At 44.9% G+C, this 22,364-nt stretch overlaps 1 protein-coding gene across 1 annotated transcript in view; it reads left to right on the top strand.

Annotated features, from left to right (window-relative positions):
- The first annotated feature begins 2,736 nt into the window (after positions 1 to 2,736).
- The window catches only part of TUFT1 (tuftelin 1), a 38,535-nt gene continuing 18,907 nt past the window's right edge, over positions 2,737 to 22,364 (top strand). The window contains exons 1-6 of the mRNA XM_043999432.1: positions 2,737 to 2,863; positions 14,415 to 14,516; positions 15,043 to 15,129; positions 16,747 to 16,836; positions 19,204 to 19,275; positions 21,593 to 21,706. Coding sequence (XP_043855367.1) covers positions 2,804 to 2,863; positions 14,415 to 14,516; positions 15,043 to 15,129; positions 16,747 to 16,836; positions 19,204 to 19,275; positions 21,593 to 21,706 — 525 coding nt within the window. The 5' untranslated portion in view covers positions 2,737 to 2,803. The remainder of the gene's footprint in view (positions 2,864 to 14,414; positions 14,517 to 15,042; positions 15,130 to 16,746; positions 16,837 to 19,203; positions 19,276 to 21,592; positions 21,707 to 22,364) is intronic.

The following is a 22,364-nucleotide window of genomic DNA, read 5'->3' on the forward strand; positions in this document are numbered from 1 at the left end:
ACTTACCCCATTCTCCACTAAATTCAAGGGAGATACAAAAGGGGGATGGTTGTAGAGTCTGATAGAGGCAGAGGGGCTTTGAAGGGGTGGGAGGAATGATTGGGCAGATAGGGAATTAAATAGAACCGGTTCTCTTATTCCCCGGGGCTATCAGGACAAGAGGAAAGGGAACTCCCCAACACCCATCTCTCAGGTGCAAGGGTCCCCACCCATTCTTGCTTGGCATAGGGCCCATTCCCTGCCTGGGAGGGGGGTGGGAGGAGTTTCTGCCAATCCTGTTCAACTGTCTGCTTTGGTTTTTTTTTTGGTGGGGCAATGAGGGTTAAGTGACTTGCCCAAGGTCACACAGCTAGGAAGTGTCAAGCTTCTGAGGCTGGATTTGAACTCAGGTCCTCCCGAATCCAGGATTGGTGCTTTATCCACTACTCCACCTAGCTGCCCCCAACATCAACCGACTGCTTTGAAAGAAGCTACCCTAAAGCCTCTCCTATTTTGGGGTATGGAGCATCTCTAGTGTCCATTCAATCTCTGTGCTATCCTCTAGGGTACCTGGTGGATTTTGAGTTCTAGCAGCATAGGGGTGTGGCAGCAGCAAACTTGCCAAATATGTGCCTGGGGCCACCTGCAACCCTTCCAATGTCAGAGTCATAGTGCCTCATTCTGAGGAGCCCTAACTTAACTGTGACCTAGTGTGCTTGTCAGTCACCTGCCCAGAATAGTAGAATGCCTTGCTGGGAACAGGAACCTCTGCATCTTATGCCAAAGCTTCACTCTCTAGTCTTCTCTTCCTTTGGGATATTTAAGTAGAGGAAAGAGGTTTTTGCAATTTCTTCTTATCTCTTCATATTTCTGGTGTCTTTGTTTTAAAATTGCTATCAACATGAGATTCATGATATGCTTACCTGCATTCTTTTGTTATTACTTGCTCACACGTTTAAAAAAACACCTTCATACAAAGACGCTGGTAAGCTAGGTCCATCCAGAAGTGTGCAGCCAATGGGGTGAGGGCACTGGAAGCCATGCATATAAAGATCATTTGAAGGGACTGTGGCTGTTTTGCCTAGAAAACAAGACTTAGGGAGGACCTTGAAAATAGCTAATAATAACAGCTAGCACTTCTTTAGTGCTTTACGGTTTGCAAAGTGTTTTGCATATATTATCTCATTTGATTCTCCATAGCCCTGTGAGGTAGGTGCTATTATTCTCATTTTACAGATGAGAAAATGGGCTGAGAGAGAGTAAATGATTTGCCTACAGTCACACAGCTTAGTTGTCTGAGACTGCATTCAAACTCAGTGCTGAATTTGGAGTCAGGAAAAACTCATTGGCAAGCTGCTTTTGAATGATATTCGCTTGTCTTCAAATATTGCAAGGACTGTCATGTAAAGGGGAGACTAGATTTATTCTTCTTGGCCCCAGAGGGCAGACTGCAGCAATGCATACAATAAGTGGGGGAGGCGGAGAGATCAAGGAAAAACTACAAGTAGGAATTCTAAAGTGCAATGATCTGGCATCTGAAATGGCTAGTGAGCTCCATCACTGAAACTTCAAGTGGAACCGTAACCATTTATTGACGGTTTTGTTTAGGAAATTCTTAGTTGGTTTCAATTTGGACTAGATCATTCTGTGAGTCTTTCCAACTGGGAGATTCTACGATGCAAGATGGCTGGCTCCCTGGGATCAAGTTACAAGAATGATAAAGGGAGGGCAAGCCCATCCGGTTCCTGGGAGTACAGATCTCTCTTTTAGCAGTTCAGTCCATCTCTATCGCCTATAGAGGAGAGCAGCAGCAGTAGGTTCTAAGCCCTGCCCAGGCAAAACCAAACCAGCTGGCATCTGCCGGCCGGCCGGTTCTTGCCAAATCAGGGCACCTGACAAGCAGGTCTAAACTCAGCCTTGATGAGGTGGACTTGCTGGCATGTATACCTCCAGAGGGAAGGGGAATGGTCCATCCAGCCCCACAAAGCCCTCAGGCTCACAATATCGTGGGATTTCGAACTGGAAAGGACTTTTTTTTAGCCCAACCTTTTACAGATGAGGAAACTGAGTCTTGTCCAAGTAGCAGAGCTGAATCTCCAACACCTTCCCTTTCCACTGCCAGTCTGGATTCCTCTGCGGAGTTCTAACATCTCCCCCACCCCTCAAGGGACGAGGTAGCACCCTTTGGTTCCATCTATCCAGAACAGCTGGGAACTGAGTCTTTGCTCGGGGGAAGAGAGAGAGGGGGGTGGTGAGGGGAAGGAGTCGGTGGGAAAGGCCAGTTGGAAAGGAAAGGGATGAGAGAAAAAGAGAAGTTGACCTGAAAGTCAGGTGACCTAGGTTTGAATCTACTTTGCTACCTGTCTGACTTCGGATAGGCCACTCCCCCTCTCCGGGTTTCAGTTCAATGAGGCGGGGCTAGGCCACATTAACCCAAGCGCTTGGGTCCTTTCCAGCTCTTCCTATCCTCCTGGGCTGTAAGTAACACGACTGAAACTAACATTGGAGACCTGGGAAGTAGCTCCGGTGTGGCGCCATAGCCCCGCCCTTTATGCAAATAAAAACTGCCGTCAAGAGGGCGTGGCCAGGCTCCTACCGCCCTGGACACGCCCCCAGCTGCTTCCCCCGCCCCTTCTTTGCCCTCTTCCAGTTGGCTGAGCGTAGACCAACAGGAGGCGTGGCTTCCCCTGGCTGCCCGTAGCCCGATGCGTCTATATATAGGGGGGCGGGTCTCAGCCTCCCGCCTTCCCAGTAGGATCTGGACCGCTGCGGAGCGAGGTGCTGGCCTTTTCGGAGCCGCTCCGGAGCGGTCCGGGGCAGGACAATGAACGGAACGCGCAACTGGTGTACTCTGGTGGACCTGCACCACGAGGGAGAGAGCGCGGTAAGAAGAAGGGGCAGTGACCGGCAGGGGCGCAATCCCGTGCCACAACCCTTCTTTCCCTGCCCTGCTCCCCTTCCCCGCCCCATCCCCAGTTTCACACGGACCTCTTAGGCGTTTCCTTTCACTTTTGTGCCATCTTCCGCAGGTGTCAGTCTCCCCTTCACCCCCCGCCATCACCGCTCCTGGACATAGTTTGAGAGTATTGCCCCCCCCCCCCCCCGCGCCCTTTAGAGGCGACAGTCCGTCCTTATCTCCCCGGGACACTGCTGGTGGCGGTGACGACTTTAGCCCTTGAACCTTGAATCACTCGTCGACTGAGACTTGCGAGGGGGGGGGGGGAGGGAGGGAGGAAGAGCATAGTTCAATTCAACCTGTATTCATTAAGCCCTTGGCCATATGCTAGGCGCCTTAGCTAATTGTACGTGGGAATAAAGGGGAATAGCCCCTGCCCTATCAGGTAGTTTGAGACGAGAGACAGAAATAGCTACTGAGGAGAAATCAGGAAAAGCTTTATAGAGAGGGTGGCAACCTTAGCTGACGATCCTCGTAGGAAGTTGGAGATGCTTTGATGCCCGTGAGGAGTCAGAAGATAATAGGGGAAAGAGTCAAGTGGATTGGGAATCCGAGTTAAGATCTTTTTAATTGCTGCGTGAACCTGGGAAAAGTGATTAACTCTTCTGTCTGCTCAGTTTTTCGAATCCGTAAAATGGGAATTATAATACTATTTGCTTTCCCCTACCTTACAGGTTCATTGTGAGGCAAGTACTTAGTTTACCTTAAAGTGCCATGTAAAAGTGTAATGATGTGATGGATAGTGATGATGAGTTTATGTGACAGGACTGTGAATCCAAGGAGGTCCTGCTTTTTATTTACTCCGTTTCTGATGAACTCTCCATTTCTGGTTTCGGAAGAATCCAGAAGTTCAGGGCTTCTCTTTATGTCCTGATAGCATCAGATGCACTAGAGCTCTTAAAAGATTAACAGGGTGCTTTTTGGACAAACAACAAAGAAAGAATTGGAAGCCCTTTCCCTTCTCTATTCAGCTTCCTGAGGTTTCTTCTGTGGAGCAAGATTCAAATGAAAACCACCCAGAGAGTCATGTCTTTTCTTTGAGATGTCTTTTCCTGCTATGGTGAGAGCTACCTCCCAGGAGAGCATCTAATGGGAGTGTTCCTTTATATCCTACATGCTCTGACCCCAACCTATTTCTGGTGTGGCCTGGAGCCTTCCTTTAGTTTTTACTTCCGTCTTTGATCTCCAAGTCTGAGGGAGCCCTGGGAGGAGGAGTTGGGACAAGAAAATGGGCCCTGGTACTTTGCTCTACAGGGCCCAGAGAACTCCCACTCCCATGCGTGTGTGCCCCACCACTTCTTTGTCCCCTCTCACCCCACTACCCAGCTGTTCCTAGAGTTTCCTGGGGAGAGAGGAGGTGGAGGGTGAGTTGTGTGGCTCTGTGTTTTCTGGCTCCTCTAGGGAACTTTACCCAGCGTGGGTGTGTCTGGTTTCATAGATTTTCAAGCTGCCACGGTTTAGAGTGGAACAGGATAGGTGATGTTTGTAAGGAGGTGTGTCTCCCTTCTCCTTGGATTTTATTCTCTTCTGTGGCTGCCTGATGCATTGTCCTTGAGGTAGCCCTTATCCAACTAACATATTGATTCAGTTAAAGTATATTTGTATGGTGGGAATTTCATATAATTGCCATTATTCTCCTTGCCTCCTTCCCCCCCCCCCCAAAGGAGATCCAGTTTCTTTCAAGCAGATGCTTTGGTCCTGCTCCCACCAGACCATGTCTCCCCATAGGCAGTGGTTTACTTCATCCCTTTATCCTATCCCAGTTTCTGGATTTTCTTAACAGGAGGACATTAATTCTCTTTTGTTCTATGCCCATGTCAAGCTCTATGATTTGTTTCTCTCCGTCTCTGATGGGGGCAGGGAAAAGCGGGGTGGGGGGGGATGGATGGGGACAGGGATATTTAAGGTTCTCTGTTGTACAGATGAAGCAAGTGAGTTTCAGATGGCAGGACATTGCTGAGGTCATTAGGACAAAGCATTGGCTTTATTGAGAGTGGATCCCTGTCCTTTCAGTCTCTTTGATGTTTTTTTCCCTTGTCTGGTGGAGCAGAAAAACGGATGGGGGAATGGGGAGAATGGGGAGAATGGAATTCAGACCCTCTTCTTTCCGAGGAAATCTGAAACCAGATCCTGTTGAACACATGTCTTTTGTCTATAGGGGTTGAAGCAAAGGTTTATCTTGTACTGAGATTAGGAAGGAATGAGCTGGTCAGTTACTAGCTCTTTCTGGACCTTGAAGGAGGTGGGTGGGCATGAAAAGCAGACAACCAGAGGAGGCTCCCTTAGATGATGTCCTGGATTTTTCTCTTCTGACCCAGCCCTGGTCAAACACCTAGGATTTATGGCTCTCTGGCTGGTCTACAAAAAACCGTTAATACTTATTGATGGATTCCTTTGTGGATGGGCAGTGTAGCTGACTCAAGCAAAATATGGAATCCAGGAGAGGAATCAAGAGCCAGGGTGTCTTTTATTAGAGTTTTCCCATATCTGCATGTCTAGGAACGTATGAGGACATGATTTATGTAAGCCTTAAAACATCCTCTGACTTCCTTCTCTTTCCTCTGTTGGAGGAAGACAGCAATAGGGATCAACCAAAAAAGCAGATAACCTAAAGGCCTCTTATTTAAATGAATGGAAAAGCATTTGTTAAATGTTTTGTTTTTGGTGAGGCAGTCAGGGTTAAGTGACTTGCCCAGGGTCACACAGCTAGTAAGTGTTGAGTGTCTGAGGCCGAATTTGAACTCAGGTCCTCCTGACTCCAGGGCTGGTGCTCTATCCACTGTGCCACCTAGCTGCCCCTGCTTAACTATTTCTTAACCTTTTTTTGGGGGGGGGGATCTCTGTGACAAGTCTGGTGAAGCCAGTGGGCCACTCCTCACATATTTTTACATGTATAAAGTACATAAGATCGCAAAAGAAACCAATCAAAAACATTTTTTTTCAGGGCAAGGAGGGTTAAGTGTGTGCTCAGGGTCACACAGCTAGTAAGTGTCAAGTGTCTGAGGCCAGATTTGAACTCAGATCCTCCTGAATCTAGGGCTGGTGCTTTATCCACCGCGCCATCTAGCTGCCCTCCCCAATTAAAAAAAAAAAACAAACAAAGCCCTAAGTTCATGGACTCAGGTTAAGAACTCCTGGCCTTAGACTATTATTAGAATGAGTTTGCCTTCCTTGCACACAGCGGGATGGGGGCATGTTAGACAAGGAAGAACTGACCCAGAATTTAAAATTCATTACACATCAGCTATGCATAGATAATTGAGCTGGCTTATAGATGAAGTGTTTGGAATCTTTTCTTGCTCAGATTACATTCTTCACCTTTCTCTCATCCTTCTTTCCATCTACCTTTTGTTGATCCAGATGCCTTCCTGTAAGTGGGTGAGGGAAAGAAGAGGTTTGAGAAGGGAAAAGAGTGGGAAGAGAACTATGTTTTTAAAAAAAAAAACAAAACTCCAGGAATTTCTGCTACTGTGACATCTCAGCACCACTAGGCAAAACTGGGGTCAAATTTTTGTGCTGCTAGATCACCAAGACCTGTCTTTTCTGGCATTTTCTTCCTTTTTTAGCACCTTCTTCTCACCTTGTCCCTCAATCATGGCATATGTAATGGAAAGAGCCCTCCATATAAAGGGAACCCAGAACCCGGGTTCAAAATAGGGCTCAGTAACTACCATGGGGCTTTTGAGAAATTGCTTTTCTCTGTGTCTCAGTTTCTTTGCCTGTAAAAATGAAGAGCACCTTCCAACTTCAACTTCTCTGGTCCGATGGCACCTCTTTAATTTGTTCTTCTGGTCCATGAGGGGGAAAAAAATCTGACATACTAATGTATACCACAGGGTGAATGATTCATCTTTCTGAACTACATTTTCTTTTTTTTCCTCATTCTTTTTTTTTTTTGAATTTTATTTTCTAAATTACGTGTATCTGAACTACATTTTCTTTTTTTTCTCATTCTTTTTTTTTTTTTTTAGAATTTTATTTTCCAAATTACGTGTATCTGAACTACATTTTCACGTTAAAAGGAGTCGGGTGAAAGGTGATGCTTAATCTGAATGCATGGATGTCCTGTATTTTGGGAATTTCAGGCATCCATGATAGGTAGATGGTGGAGATATTTGGGGGATGAGTCCATTGCTTCCTGGCTAGATGACTGCTTATTCTACCTGTGCCTCGGGCTTTATATACTCCTCCCCATAGTTCCCTCCTTCCCAATTGGGTGGCCTAGAATGCATAAATTGTTAGAAGTGGAAGGAAATTTAATTTAGAAGTTGTCTAGTCTCACCCTCTAATTTTGCAGAAGGACCTGGGAGTCCCCATAAGCAGAGTGACAGAGCTGAGGCTTGACACCTGTTACCAGTTTCATAAATGCCATAATTGGCCTTGTGAAGTTTGTCAGAATTTGGAGCTAATTAGGCACTACAGAAAGGTGAGAAGAGTGTGCCATGTAGTGGATAGAGGGTTCAAAATCTGCCTCAGATTCCTACTAGCTTTGTAACCTTGAGCAAATTACTTAAACCTCTCTGAGCCTCAGTTTCCTCATCTGTAAAAAGTAGATAGCATGAAGATAAAATGAGATCATGTTTGTGTTGGGTTTTCTAAACATCGAAGCACTTTGTGTCAGTTACTAACATTATTCTCAGGTCTCTTCTTGCATTACATGAAGTTGGGATAGATCCAGTCTGAGGACAGGTTGTATTGTTCTTTTATAATTAATGTTCAGAAGACTGTTGCACAGGTGGATAAAATTATGTTCTTTGTGATTGATTATTATTAGTAGGAATAATAATGATAATAATGAAGAGGACCAGGGAAGGGAGGGTTACATAATCCCTAGGTATTTCCTCAGGGTGGAGGTGGGGTGTGCACCCCAATAGTTTCGGTTCCAGACACATGTGCTGCTTGTAATTGTAGTGCATGCTTCTCTGGGTCATGGCACTAGAGTTCCTTATGAAATAGCATAGTTTCCTGGGGTGGGGGATGGGGTGGAGGAGCCCATAATTGAGATTTGATTCAGGTTGGCTTGGTGGGGAGGGGGATGAGAAGAAAATAGTTTTGGGACCATGGAGAAATTAATAGGAGTAGTGTTCCAGGATCTCCAGGTTTTTTGAAGAAAGAGAAAAAGGCAGTGCCATTCATGACATGGTGGGGCAGAACAGAGGAGAATAACTAACTTCCCACTCTTAGCTAGAATGACATGAAATATTTCTTGGACCATCTCCCAGCTGTTGCTGGAGAGAGCATTCTGGCAGAGGAAAGTTGAACACAATCCAGTGGGCTCCTTTTGGCTCAGAATGTGGGACACAGGTAACCTTCAGGACATACTTACAAACTTGGAAGTTGTGTGACAGCATTAAATTGTAGTTAAAACTCTGTAGAAGCAGTACCTTTTTTCTTCCTGTTTCTTTGTTCTCCACTATCTTCTGTAAAGATGTCTCTAGAGAATGCGTCCCTACGATCCTTCTTTCCCATTTCCCTGTTCCTCTTCCCCTCATTCCTTATTACTTGAAGTGAGCCCATCTAGATAATCCAGTCCTTTGTTTGCCCCTAGGAAGATTTGGGGGGGGGGGGTGACTAAGGGAAAATTGGCCAATCAATAAGCATAAATTGTCTGCTATGTGCCTGGCACTGTGCTGATCACTTTGGACAGCAGTGGTACTTGAGATGAGTGTTAAAGGAAGAGAGGGATGCTGTTAGGTTCAAGTGAGAGGGAACATTCCAGGAGTTGGGGCGACAGTTGGTGCAGAGCCATAGAAACAGGTGATGGCCTATCATCAGTAAGGAATCTAGAGGCTAGTTTGCAGGGTGCAGGAAGGGGATGAATATCCAGTGGGAGGGGGGAGATATATTCGTAAAAAGCTGAACAGAGGAGTTTGTTTCTATTTTATCCTGGATGTAACAGGGAGCCATTGAGGTTTATTGAGGAGAAAAGTGACCCACCATGGTCAGATATCACTTATGAGCTTCAGTCTGGAAGATAGACTGAAACAGCGGAAGATTTGAGGCAGGGATACCAATTCAGAATCTGTTCCAATAATCCAGTCAAGAAGTGATGAAGATCCCAACCCAGAGTGGTCAGTGCGGGAGTCAAGAAAAGGGGTAAGAGGCAAGAGATGTGATAGATAGAAAAGCCAATATTGTTGTCACTGACTTTTCTGGGTGTGTAGATGTGGGGTATGGAGAGGAAAGCTGAGATATGACAGATAAAGGCTCTTTGTGTGATGAGGCTACACAAAGGGCAACTTCTGCCCCAATGAGCCCTGAACGGGGACAAAGGTGGACAGTCTTCAGTAGGTGAGTAGGAGTGAAAGAGCCGGGGCCCCAAGGGTTTCCGGCCCCCTAATAATCCCTTCTGCTTTCTTCCCTAACTTTATGGAGCTATCATTATGCTATAACCCCTGGGAACAGGAGCTAGACAAATAGTTGATTATCCCCATTTCTCAGAGTGGGAAAAACTGAGCCAACCACAAAAGCAGCTAGTGAGGCTGGAGGGGTCTGATGGGACAGCTGAATCCCAGAAGAGTAATCTTCCAGTTTAGAGACACCTACATCCCTAACCCTGAGTTTTTCCTTCAAAAGAAGCATTTCATTATTATATTCAACGAACCTCTTTGTTTCCACACATTTCTGGGCTCGTTCACTTTCAAGCTTAGGGAAGAGGAACCCAGGAATCATAAGTACTGGCCAGTGACCTTTTGCCTGTACAATTAGATTTTTTGGTTGTGAGAACTGGGGGGCCCCCCCCCAGGCCCTCATTGTTTATTTCTTCTCTCCCCCAGTGAGTGTCAGAATCCCTAACCTCTTAGCTATGTGCTTACCACCTCCCCTCTTCTCCGTCTTTGGGGACTGAGTCATAGGTTGGAGATTTGTTTGAACAGAGCCAAGAGGCTGTCTGTAATTTGAGGGTGGCTGTGCTTCTTCTTCCCCAAGAATGTTTACAGGGTTTACCTGCCTCTTGATTGGCCCCTGTGGATTTTCCCCTCAAAAAGATGTTTATTTCCACTCTTGCCATGGAGGTATGGGATCATTGGTCCTTATAGCTAATGGACATTTGTCCCTAAAACTCCAGGTTGGGATGTTCTCTCTATTAGGGTCATGCACCATCTGCTTGAGAATGTGTATATAATATGTGATATTACAGGGATTATTGCAGAGTTGGGTACTTTTGTGTTTGAGTGAGTTGTTTTGGGGGGATTGGGGAGAAGAGTTGGGATGTAGCTGTTTAATAGAATACGGTCCTTTCGGGATTATCTCTGGTCCTGAGGGATGATGGTTGGAGTTACTTTTTTGGAAGGGGAGCCAAAGGCTCCTTCCTATATAGCCTGTTTCTAACTATTCATTTCAATGCCGCCTGTTCAGTCATTTTTAGTTGTGACCTCCTCTTAATGACCCCTTTTGGTGTTTTCTTGGCAAAGTTATTGGAGTGGTTTACCATTTCTTTCTCCAGCTCACTTGACAAATGAAGAAACTGAGGTAAAAAGCATCAAGTGACTTGCCCAGGGTAGTAAGTGTCCAAGGCCGGATTTGAACTTAGTCTTCCTGACTCTAGGCCCATCACTCATATCTGCTGCATCTTCTTGCTGCCCCAAGTTTCAATGCCTGTGTTCCCTTAAACTTTCCTCGTATCTCCTCTGCAGATAACATCATGATGTGGGGGAAAGAGAACTAAATTGGAATTCAGAAGACCAGGGTTTCTGTGATCTTGAATGAGTCAGTGACCTCCCACCATCCCCAGTTCCCTCATCAGTAAAATGAGGGGATCTAACTGAGTCATTTCCAAGGTCTCCTTTAGCTGCAAATCCTATTGATCCTATAAAGCAAGCAGACGAGGTTGAGTCTCTCTCTTGGCTTCTGGTAGAGGAGATGGCCAAAGGGAAGCCAAGGGCTCTTGCATCCTCCCCAGTCTGGCCTTCGGAGTGCTTGCATCTTGCATTGCATCTGACGGGCACATCAGTGACTTTGGTCTAATCCCCACTGCACCTACCAGTGGGATCTGGCCTGGTAGGTGGAAACCTCTTGTGGGTTGTCCCTAAATGCCTCCCTGCTATCTCCCTTAGCAACCCCTTTGGTGACACCAGCAAAGTGGGTTTATTTACCAGCCATGAAAGATTAACCGAGACAAAGAGGGAGTAGAGAACACTGTTTGAACTTCTAGGTTAAGGATAATGAATGAGGAGGGGGTGGGTGCCGCTTGAGAACAAATGAATAGATTTTAGGGTGTAATTTGAGACTTGTGTTGAGAAGTCCTGGGTAATGGCGGGGGAGGGGAAGTCAGACTGGATTTTAGGGGCAAACGAGCAGTCAAGAGAAACTTCATAGAATCCTATCTCCCCCACCCCTACCCCTGCCCGATTTAAATGAGACAACACAACAGCAACAAAATATAAAAAAGTCAGTGGAGAGAAGTTGGGGGATATTTGGAAACAGGCAATTCTCATCCTGCTGGGTTGTTTTAGGTGTTGTGTCCTAACCAGAATCAGCGGAATGGATGATGTGACTTCGCAAGGCCCCTCGAACCTCGGGTCTTCTGTCATTTTCTAATCCAGAGGAGCTGGTTGGAGACAAAAAAAGTGGATTTGGTCATCATACCACCTTTGTTGTGTGTGTGTGGTTTTTTTTCCTGCTCACTGGGGATGCCCCAGCATTCCCTAGCTACCTGCAGGGAAGAAGAAATGAATTTGGATCCGGAAAACATGTTTGTGTCCGTGGGGGAAAAAGAGTTGGCAGCAAGTTTAGCTACTTTGAAATTGTTTCCTTGTCATCTTTTCATAACTAGGTTTATGACCTGGAAGTAGTATTTGAGCATTAAACATTCCTGGTAAGACCACAGAATAATCCCAGAGTTGGGCAGGACCTTAGAGGCCCATTGGGACCTAACCAAGAAGAGTTTCTCTCTTAACCTCATGATTTGGTCCCTCATGATTGGTCCTTTGGCCTTTTTGGGAAATTTAGCCTCTCCTTGGCGGGGGCGGGGGAGGGGGGGGGATCCCACCAACTCCTGCATTCCAGAGATATTCAGGGATTTGTCAAAGGCTTCAGTTTATTAGTGAGAATAAGAAAGGGCAGCTAGCCACCGGCCCTGGAGTCAGGAGTACCTGAGTTCAAATCTGACCTCAGACACTTAACACTTAACTAGCTGTGTGACCCTGGGCTAGTCACTTAACCCCAATTGCCTCACTAAAAAAAAGAGAGAGAGAGAGAGAATAAGAAGGAACCTAGGACTTCTGATTGCCAGCATCTTGCTATTTTCAACATACCATGTTGTTCTCTTCTGTCACCACACTCTACCTTTAGTCTCTCAAACACTACCCTCCTACCAGTCATTCTGTTCTAATGCTATTTTCTAACTCAAGATTTTGCTGAAGTAGCTTCTTAAACTATTCTATATTTGCATAAAAAAGCTGGTTTATGACTTCCAAGATAGGCTGATTCCTTTGGCTAGGAGATTGTTGTTAGGATTTCTTTTTCTGAATTTAATGAATGCGACTCCCTCCCAAAAGAGAAAACATTTCCATATACAAAGCAGAATAGAAAAACAAGATTATATGTAAAACTCTGAATTTCTATTCCATACAACTTACTTTTTAAAGTACTTACTAGGAGCAGCTAGGTGGCACAGTGGATAAAGCACCAGCCCTGGATTCAGGAGAACCTGAGTTCAAATCCGGCCTCAGACATTTGATACTTACTAGCTGTGTGACCCTGGGCAAGTCACTTAACCCTCATTACCCTGCCTCCCCCCCCCCCAAAGTATATAGTAAAATGTATACTAAATTCATCTTGTCACTTTCAAAATTGTCCTGCTTGTCTGTATTTTCTTCTGAACTTCCTTCTTTAAAAATATGCTGGGGCAGCTAGGTGGCACAGTGGATAGAGCACTGGCCCTGGAGTCAGGAGGACCTGAGTTCAAATCCAGCCTCAGACACTTAACACTTACTAGCTGGGTGACCCTGGGCAAGTCACTTAACCCCAATTGCTTCACACACACCCCCCAAAAAAAATGCTTCAATGACCCTCTTTTCATTCCTTTCTTGTTCAGGGAATCAATGCTATTGCTAGGTCCCTTTTTCCTACTAAGCCCCTTCTCCCCAGTAAATAATTAAAAAACCCTCCCTGCAAATAAATGGTCAAATACAACAAATGTATACGTTTGTCATGTCTATTCTGCCCCTTGACTCAGCCTCTCTTCCGGCAGGAGTTGAGTAGCATGCTTCATCGGTGGTCCTCTGAAGTCATGGCTGCTCACTGAGCTGATGAGAGTTATTCTGCCTTCCAGAGTTGTTTTTCTTTACAGTGATGTTATTACCATATAAATTGTTCTCCTGATCTTGCTTACTTTGCTCTTTATTGGTTCATGCTACTCTTCTCAGGTTTTGTTAAACTTTCTTTCCTTTTTTTTTTTTTTTGTGGGGCAATGAGGGTTAAGTGACTTGCCCAGGGTCACACAGCTAGTAAGTGTCAAGTGTCTGAGGCTGGATTTGAACTCAGGTCCTCCTGAATCCAGGGCCCGTGCTTTATCCACTGCGCTACCTAGCTGCCCAAAACTTTGTTTTTCGTAGGATAATTTCTGTGTGGCAGGGGATGGCTATAGGTATCCAGTCAAGTGCCCTCTACTATTTTAATTTAGAAATATTCTGAATGTTTACACTCAATACCATTTCAAGAACTTTTATCAGGGATGGGAGGCTCAATCCAGAATGGGTAATGTCTGTCAGGTCATGGAGATGATCACAATGTCCTCTCTCAGAGAGGGCCTTCCAGAAATGTGGTTTCTGGAGACTGGTCTGAGCCAAGGCTATATTGGTCCATTCCATTAAGACAAAGTGAATGTTCTCAGATTCACTGTTCAGAATGATCCATCAGCTGATCATCTTGAAGACCTATATTTTCAAGACATACGTCTTGAAGGCAGAGGATACCTGGGGTTCTGGCAGCCAGATCCTTTCCTTATCATGTCCCAATCTCCTTCCTGATGCTATTTCCTTTCAATTGCCATGTCTCCCTGGAAACATATCTGCTATTGTGGGCTCGGGGTAACTTTTCCCTACAAACACTTCCAGCCAAGCCTTGGGAAAACCATGTATTAGAAGTGGAAGGAAAGCCTACCAAAGGAAAGTCTGAATTTGTGATTTCTATTCATTTTCCCCAACAAGTATCTTTGCTGATGTTGTTGTTCAGTTGTTTTAGTCAAGCCAGACCCTTCATGACTCCTATCTTTATTGATCCGTGGCTCATTATAATGTGATCTTCTAGTGGGAAGGGCGTTAGGCTTGACTTCCTTCAGTGAAGTGACTTTGACAGCTTGCTGAGATTCTAAAATTGACTTGATGTTAAGTTTCTTTGGTGAGGAAAGTCAGAAGAATATTTTACACATTTCTGAGGAACAGATTTTCTATGCTGGTGTTGTGTTGAGAGCTATCCTGGGCTAGATAACTTGCTTTAATCATGCTTGATTTGAACCTCTCCTCTTCTCTCCCTTTAGGCAGTTGGGAAGTCTTACACCATGGTGTCTAGCAGATCAGTTAGTCACTCCCTGGCATCAGAGCTGATAGAGTCCAATGATGGGCATGAGGAAATCATCAAGGTAAATATTGTCTCCCTTCCCAATCACCCTCCCTTTTCTCCCCACTTTTCACCAAAGGTCAGAAAGATGGCAAGGGGACTGATACTGCAAAAAGCAATCTTGTGGGGGCAGCTAGGTGGCGCAGTGGATAGAGCACCAGCCCTGGAGTCAGGAGGATCTGAGTTCAAATCTAGCCTCAGACACTTAACGATTACTAGCTGTGTGACCTTAGGCAAGTCACTTAACCCCAATTGCCTCACAAAAAAGCCCCCACAGTCTTGTGGTTAGAAAGTTGGAAGACCGTCCAGGATCAGAGATGTTGGAACAAATGGCCACCTCCTCCAGAGATCTCCAAGACGAGGCCTGACAGTTATCTGCTTGGCATGCAGTTCCTGAGTGAAGCAGGGGAATGGATTAGTTGACCTTCCCAGGATCCCTTCAGATCTTACATGTTTATTGGAGAACAGTAGCTGTTGTGGAGGGGGGCGTGGCAGTCGCTGGGACTGTGATTCTTTATAACTAGAACCATTTCATTCCCAAAATACAGGTTTACTTAAAGGGGAAAGCTGGTGACAAAGTCATTCATGAGAAGAATGTCGATCAGCTGAAAAGTGAGGTTCAGTACATCCAAGAGGTAGGTAGCCTTTTCTTCTTTTGTGGAGGGAATTGTGTTCCATTTAAGTTATACTCCACTGAAAGCTCCTTGGGGGAAAAGCCTGTCTTATTCTTGTTTATACTTCTCACTGTACCTGGTACAGGGTCTCACGTTAAGTAGGCACTTAATAGATGTTTATTGAATGAATGAATGCATCAGCTTTAGAATGTGAGTGGAACCAGGGCTCAGGACAAGTACAACCTCCCACTGTCTGGGCCCCAATTGCCTTGTATGTTTTCAGTCTCTCTTTTCTCTTCCCAACCCCAAGTCTTTAAAGTTGCCTGAGGCAGTGAAGTTAACTATTTGTGGGGTTGGCCACCTGCCTCCCTTCTCTCTTGGGTGCAGATAAACTTTTTTTCTGCCTTCCACTCCCTGCATATCCTAAGTTTCGAAGCTCGTGCTCTCTCTCCAGTCGAGTAAAAGCCATGCCTGTCACTATCGACCCTGCAGAAGTCAAATTAATCAGCAAGTGTTTGTTGAGCATTCAGTCCATGCTCAGGATTATGGCAGGCATATTATCAGGCTGTTAGTCTGAACCATCTTCCTGTCCTTTCTAAAAATCATTCTTTAAAAGGCATGAATTAAGGCCTGGGCTATTTTCTGAGAAAACCAAAAGGTTGAAGAAGAACTGGGATGAGGTTAGGTGAGAGGCGTCATTGGAACTTGAGTCTAATTTAGAATACTTCATTTCACATTATCCTTGTGTGGACAGGGGACAGTTAGGTGGTGGAATGAATAGAGCTCTCAACCTAGAGTCAGGAAGATGAGTCATCCTGAGTTCAGATCCTGCTTCAGAACTTGTGTGACCCTGGGCAAGCCATTTAACTCAGTTTACCTCAGTTTCCTCATCTGTAAAATGATCTGGAGAAGGGAATGGCAAACCACTCCAGTACCTCTGCCAAGAAAACCCTAAATGAGGTCACAAAGAGTCAGACAGGACTGAAGATGACTGAACAAAAATGTATGACTAGAATGTATGCTCCTTGGGGTAGAACTGCTTCATTTTTATCCTTGTATCCCCTAGCGCAGTACATAACACAGAGTAGGCAATTAATAAATTCTTATCAATTGACTTGATCGACTAGCTTTGGTGTGTTTTAGGTAAAGGGTTGTTGATTTCCTTTTTACTCTGACATGTTTTTTCAATCACTCTCCCATTATCAGTCAGTTTCCAGGGCGTACAAATCTATTTTAATGACAACTCAAGGTAAATCTGCCCAAACTAATTCGGGGTGATTTTTGGATTATCCATGTTTGGGATTTCCTACAGCATGGTTTTCCTACTCATCAGGTTAGAGAGTCAAGAACTGACTTCTTGTGAGGAGATGGAAATGTTGGGTACTCCAAGCATACCTAATAACTCCAAGTATACCCAATCAAAGCATTTGTCCCTCCTGAGTATCTCTGGATGACACAGACATTTTGAGTGAATGGGTTGGGAATGGGGACCCTCTAAATGGACAAATCTAAGCATTCCATTCCCTCCTCCCCCCAACCTTCCCACTTCTCCCAGGACAAATCTGAGTATTCCATTCCCTCCTCCCCCCAACCTTCCCACTTCCCCCAGCTAAAAATCACTTGCCGTCCCCCCCCCAGGCTAGGAACTGTTTACAGAAGCTTCGGGAGGATATAAGCAGCAAGCTTGAGAGAGACTCAAGGGACTTTCCTCAGCGACAGGAGTTGCAGGTAACTAATGGGAAATGCCTCCGTGCTTATAGCAGCTAGGTTTTCAGTATAAAGATCTTAAATTAGTTAGCTAATGTTATATGATATATATACACACACATATATATTAGTTAGCTTACAAAGGTTGTATGTTGGTCAGCATTTGTGGATCGTCTTTTGTGAATCATGTGATGAGAGGGGAGATAAGAATGTAGGCAGCCCTGTCCTCAGAGAGCTTACAATCTAGTTAGGGAGCCAAGACAAATATATACAAACCTGTGTGAATGCATGTATGCATATACACACACACACACACACACACACACACAGTGTCTCATTATGCATTCAGGTACATACACATAGCTAGGTGTACCTTATTATACAATCTATCAATTCCTAAAACATCATGTAAAAATTTAATTTTTGTAAATTGCATAATTTTCAAATTCACTAGGGAAGTTTGCTATTTAAAGAAATCCTCTAATTCCTGCAAAGTGATGGGGTTTTTTTCATGTAGTGGAGAATTCCTCCTTAACCTGTTATACAAATTCAGGTTTTCACATGGTAAATATGTAAATAATGCAAGACTGCTGGCATAGTTAGAGAGCTATTTTATTCATTCATTCATTCATTCGAATGAATTGGTAAAGAGAGCTGTCTCCAGAAGAGAAATCCTTCCTCCACCACCCACCCCTCCATCTTCTTAATCAATCTGGTTTCCATAAAATAATTTGTATATCCCCTTAAAGTTTACAGAGTACCCTCCGCAAATGATCTTGGATTCTCACAGCAACCCCGTGAGAGGCTGATACAAACAGGCATCATTATCCCCATACTAGGTTCCAGCTGAAGCATACTTCATACTTGCCCATTGGTCACTCAACTAAGAAGTATCAGAAATGGAGTTCAAGCTCGTGTTTCCCATGATGAGAATAATAACATACATATACATTAATACCTATTATGCGTCAGACATTGTACCAAGCATGTTAAAATAATTCTCTCATTTGATACTCATAACAATCCTGGGAGGTGTAGGTGCTATTATTATCTCCATTTGATAGATGAGGAAACTGAGGTAAAAAGAGGTTAAGTGACTTGCCCGAGGTCACACAGCTATTATAACATCTTGGGTCTCCTTTGTGGGGCCGGGTGGTCTAATCACCAGGAAAGCTGTACCAATTAAATTCTTGAAATTTCAGAGCTTGAAGGGAACCTTAGAGATTCTCTTTAGTCCAACCCCCTCCTTTCATAGAGGAGAAGACTAAAGCCTTGAGAAGAGAAACAACTTAGCTAAGGTTATACAGCAGCCTCTCAGCCTAGCGCTTCTGATGAATCGTCTTCACTGATGGATGGGAGACGTGGAACAGATCATCCGAACCATCCCCCAAAAGCCGATAAAGCCAAAATAATTCCTGTGTAGTGCAGACATTACATATGTGTGTGCAAACACACATATAAAATAAGCATGTATGATATTGTAGAATATGTATGTGATCGCACGTATGTTTTATAAATTATGTAGATTGTAGAACATATATGCAAACACAAAATATGTGCTGTATATGATATAGATTGTAGGCTATATATGCAAACGCACATATCAGATTGTGTGTATATATATATTTGTGTGATAGACTGTAAAATATATGTGGAAATACAATATAGAGTATATATTATACAGATTGTAGAATATCCATGCAGACACATATCTCTGTGTATGTGGGGGGGGTATGAATGAATGAATGAAAATGAATAAATGAATGGGTGTATTATGTGTATGCATATGTATATTCCATATATATTCCAGTAGAAATGCACCATGGTCTCCTGATGACATTTTGTGTAGACATACTCCTGACTGCCCAGGGTCAGGGGGTAGTCTGGTGCTTTGTAGGGAGGTAGGAAAACCCAGCCTGGGCCTGAGACTTGGCCAGCAGATGGCTTTCAGAGCTGTTAACTTATAAAGCCACACCGCTGCCCCTTGTTCAGAGGCTCCTGAAGCCGATACCAGGCGCTGGGTTAGAAGGCTGGCAGTGCCGCTTTTCAGCGTCTTCTTCTCTCGATGTGTGCCAGACTTTCTCGAAATTCTGGGGGCAGAGGAACGTCTGGGTGTTGGCTACAAGCAGATGCTTGTATTCGGTGAGCTGCAGGGACTGGGGCCAATTCATAGTTTCCGAGCTGGGAAGGCTTTTGCTTCTTGTTTTTCTGAACGTACCAGTAAGCAATTAGGTCATCTTGCAGTCTCCAGAAGCACCAACCCCACCCGGCCACCCCTCTCTTCTAGAAAGTCTAGAAAGACTTCTGAGGTATGGGAGAGCTCGGGTGTTTCTGAGAAGGCTGCTCTGTGTCAGCCAACTGACTTCCTTTTTTTTTCCTTTTGGGCAGGTGCTGTTGGAAGAGCCAAATGGCTTCAGGCCATCTTCTACTTCCCTGTACAGGACCCCCTCTGAGACCCTGGTAGGTAATAAATAGAAGGCCCCTGAGGGACCCAGACACTGCTTTTTCCCGTGCTGGGGCTGAGGGTGCTGAGAGGGCTCACCCTAGGAGCTTGGGGTGCCTTCCTCTGTAGTTTTAAAGACATTCTCTTCTGCTGGGTCATTCCAGGAAGTGGCCCTTTGTAGAGGCTGGGGGGATGAGCCATATGCCCTGTTGTTGTCCAGTTTGAGGGTGCTGGGAGTCTTTTCACCCCCATTAAATAGGAGGTGGGGAAAGGAAGGTGGAGAATAAGCATTTATGTTGTGCCTACTGTGTGCCAGCCTAGTGCTTTTACAAATCTTATCTTAGTTGATTTGATCCTTACAACAACTCTAGGGGGTAGGTGCTTTTATTATCCTCATTTTAGTTGAAGAAAGCGAGGCGGACAGAGATTAGGTGATTTGCCAAGGGTTACACAGCTAATAAGTGTCTGAGGCTGGATTTGAACTCTGGTCTTTCTGACTCTGCCCAGCACTCAGTCCACCATGCCACCCAAATGGACTTTTTGGAACCTCCTTCCTCATCTTCTCCTCCCCCACCTCCCCTTCATCTCCACATTTGACAGCTATGTTGGGGTAACCAGTTATAATGATACCTTTTATTATTTATCTAGCCCCTTTCTTCTCACAAGCTCAAAGCTCTGCCAGATGTTATCTCACTTATTTTTGTGGCAGCCCTGTGAGGCAGGGAGGGGCTGGTGTTCCTTCTCTCCATTTTGTAGATGGGGAAACTGAGGCTAAGAGAGGTTTAAAGGACCTGCCCCTTGACTCAGAGGATCGAGGACTAGAGTACAGATTTTTCTTTTTCCAGCTGAGTTCTTGAGAAGTGAGACTCGACCCCCCTCTAGCCCCTCGTAGGCTCAGGGCTCAAGACCCTGGCAGTGGGACAGCATAGTTTGGGCTCATGATCTTACATGCCAACTCAGCTCTAACCACCAACCCACGGCTGGGTGTGGCCAAGCTCAAGCTAAGCATTAACCCTTGATGGGGGAGTAGGGAGGAGGGGAACCTCTCCTACTTCATATCTAGTCACCTGCACTCTCCAACAAACTGGCTGTTGGTAGGGGATGAAAAAGGCTTAAAAGACAATGCTCTAGGTGTACTCTAGTGTAGTAGGAGAATTGTAGTCCCTGCCCTCAGGATGCTTCCAGGATCACTGAGAGGAAATTTCTCTGGCTTTGATGAGTCCTTTGGTCCCTGACCTCAGGAAAGAGCAGTTTGATTGGGGGTGGGGGGCTGGGGGGGGGCAAGGGGAGGTAGAACAAGACCTATATATGAACATAATGCCTTTTTTTTTTAAAATCTTTTTGCTTGCTATCTCAGGGAGAATGGAGGGAGGGAGAGGATTTGGAATTCAAAATTTAAAGAAAAAGAATGGTGGGGCAGCTAGGTGGCACAGTGGATAGAGCACCAGCCCTGGAGTCAGGAGGACCTGAGTTCAAATCTGACCTCAGACACTTGACACTAGCTGTGTGACCCTGGGCAAGTCACTTAATCCCATCTGCCTCACCAAAAAAAAAAAAAAAGAATGGCAAAGATTGTTTTTACAAGTAATTGAAAAAAAATTATTCAAAATATTTTTAACATTCATTTTTTAAAATTTTGAGTTTTAAATTCTCTCCTGCTAGCCAGATCCTCCCCCACCCCACTGAGGAAGGCAAGCGATATGATCCTCATTATAAATGTGAAGTCATGCAAACATATTTCCATTTTAGCCAAGAACATAATAATAATTGGCACGACATCTTAAAGTTTGCAAAGCACTTCATATACGTTATCTCATTTGAGTTTCACACAGACCTTGTAAGAGGACAGGGGCCAGGTGTTGGCTACCAACAGGCATTATCTTCATTTGACATGAAACTGAGGTTTAGGAAGTTTCAGTGATTTACCTGTAGTCATATAGCTGGTTAGTATCAGAGACAAGATTTGAACCTGCGTCTTCCTGACTCCAGATGCAGCTCCCTAGTCCCTCTGCTGTGCTACCTCCCTCACAAAAAAAAAAACCACAAGCACGTTTCCTAGGAAACCCTTTTTAGGGACAGTTTAATGATGTCTTGAGAATGCACCTATATGCTGAGGATAACCTGGGGTCAAAGGGCAGTTTGGAGGTGGATTGGACTCTTTGAGGTTTGGAGTGTCTCTTTGGTACATATGGTATCTTCAGCAACTTCTTTTATTGGGATGGATTTCCTTTGTAGGGCGCAGGCTGGCCAGTGGGACTCTGTTTCCCTGAGTCTCAAATGCAGTTGTGTTACCTTTGGGGCCTCCTTTCCCTTAACCTCTCTGCTTGGTTACAGGTGCAAGATTATCAGAATGAAGACCCCGAGAGCCTGAAGGAAACTGTCCAGAATCTGCTTGCTAAACTGCGGGAGACGGAGAGACAGCATGAATCAGACAGAGCGCTTTTCGAGGTGAGGATTCCGTAGCCCACCTGCCATCCGTCTTTCCAGTCTTTTTACCCATGACTTCCTTTGTCTACTCTCCATTCTAGTCATGCTGGCTTCTCATTGCTCCTCTCCCCCTCAATCCCCCCCCCCCCCATTCTACCCTTGTCTCCTTGGATTTGCATGTATAGTCCGTGTCTGGAATGCACCCTTCCTCGCTTCAATCATGGATGAGTCTAAACTCATGGAATGAATGAAGCTTTCAGCACATAGCTCACACAACACCTCCTACTCAAGGATTTTTCATGATTCCCCCAGTTATGTTAGACTTCTCTTCCAGATGAAATTGTTTTATATTTACTTTCTGTGTAAATGTTGTGTGCAGGCCCCCTCCCACAATAGAATGTAAACTTCTCAAGGGCAAGGACTAGTTCCCAGTGTGCCTAGCAAAGTGTCTCACATAAATGTTGAGATAGCTGGGTAGATGATGATGTTGTTCAGTTGTGTTGGACTCTTCCTGACCTCATATCGCTTTTTCTTGGGAAAGATACTGGAGTGGTTTGTCATTTCCTTTTCCAGTAGATTAGGCAAACAGAAGTTAAGTGACTTGCCCAAGGTCACACTGCTATTGAGTGTCTGAGACTATATTCCACCTCAGGTCTTCTGACTTTGGGCCCAGTGCTCT

This window comes from Dromiciops gliroides, chromosome 4 (genome assembly GCF_019393635.1).
Source record: "Dromiciops gliroides isolate mDroGli1 chromosome 4, mDroGli1.pri, whole genome shotgun sequence".
NCBI classification, from domain to species: Eukaryota; Metazoa; Chordata; class Mammalia; order Microbiotheria; family Microbiotheriidae; genus Dromiciops; species Dromiciops gliroides.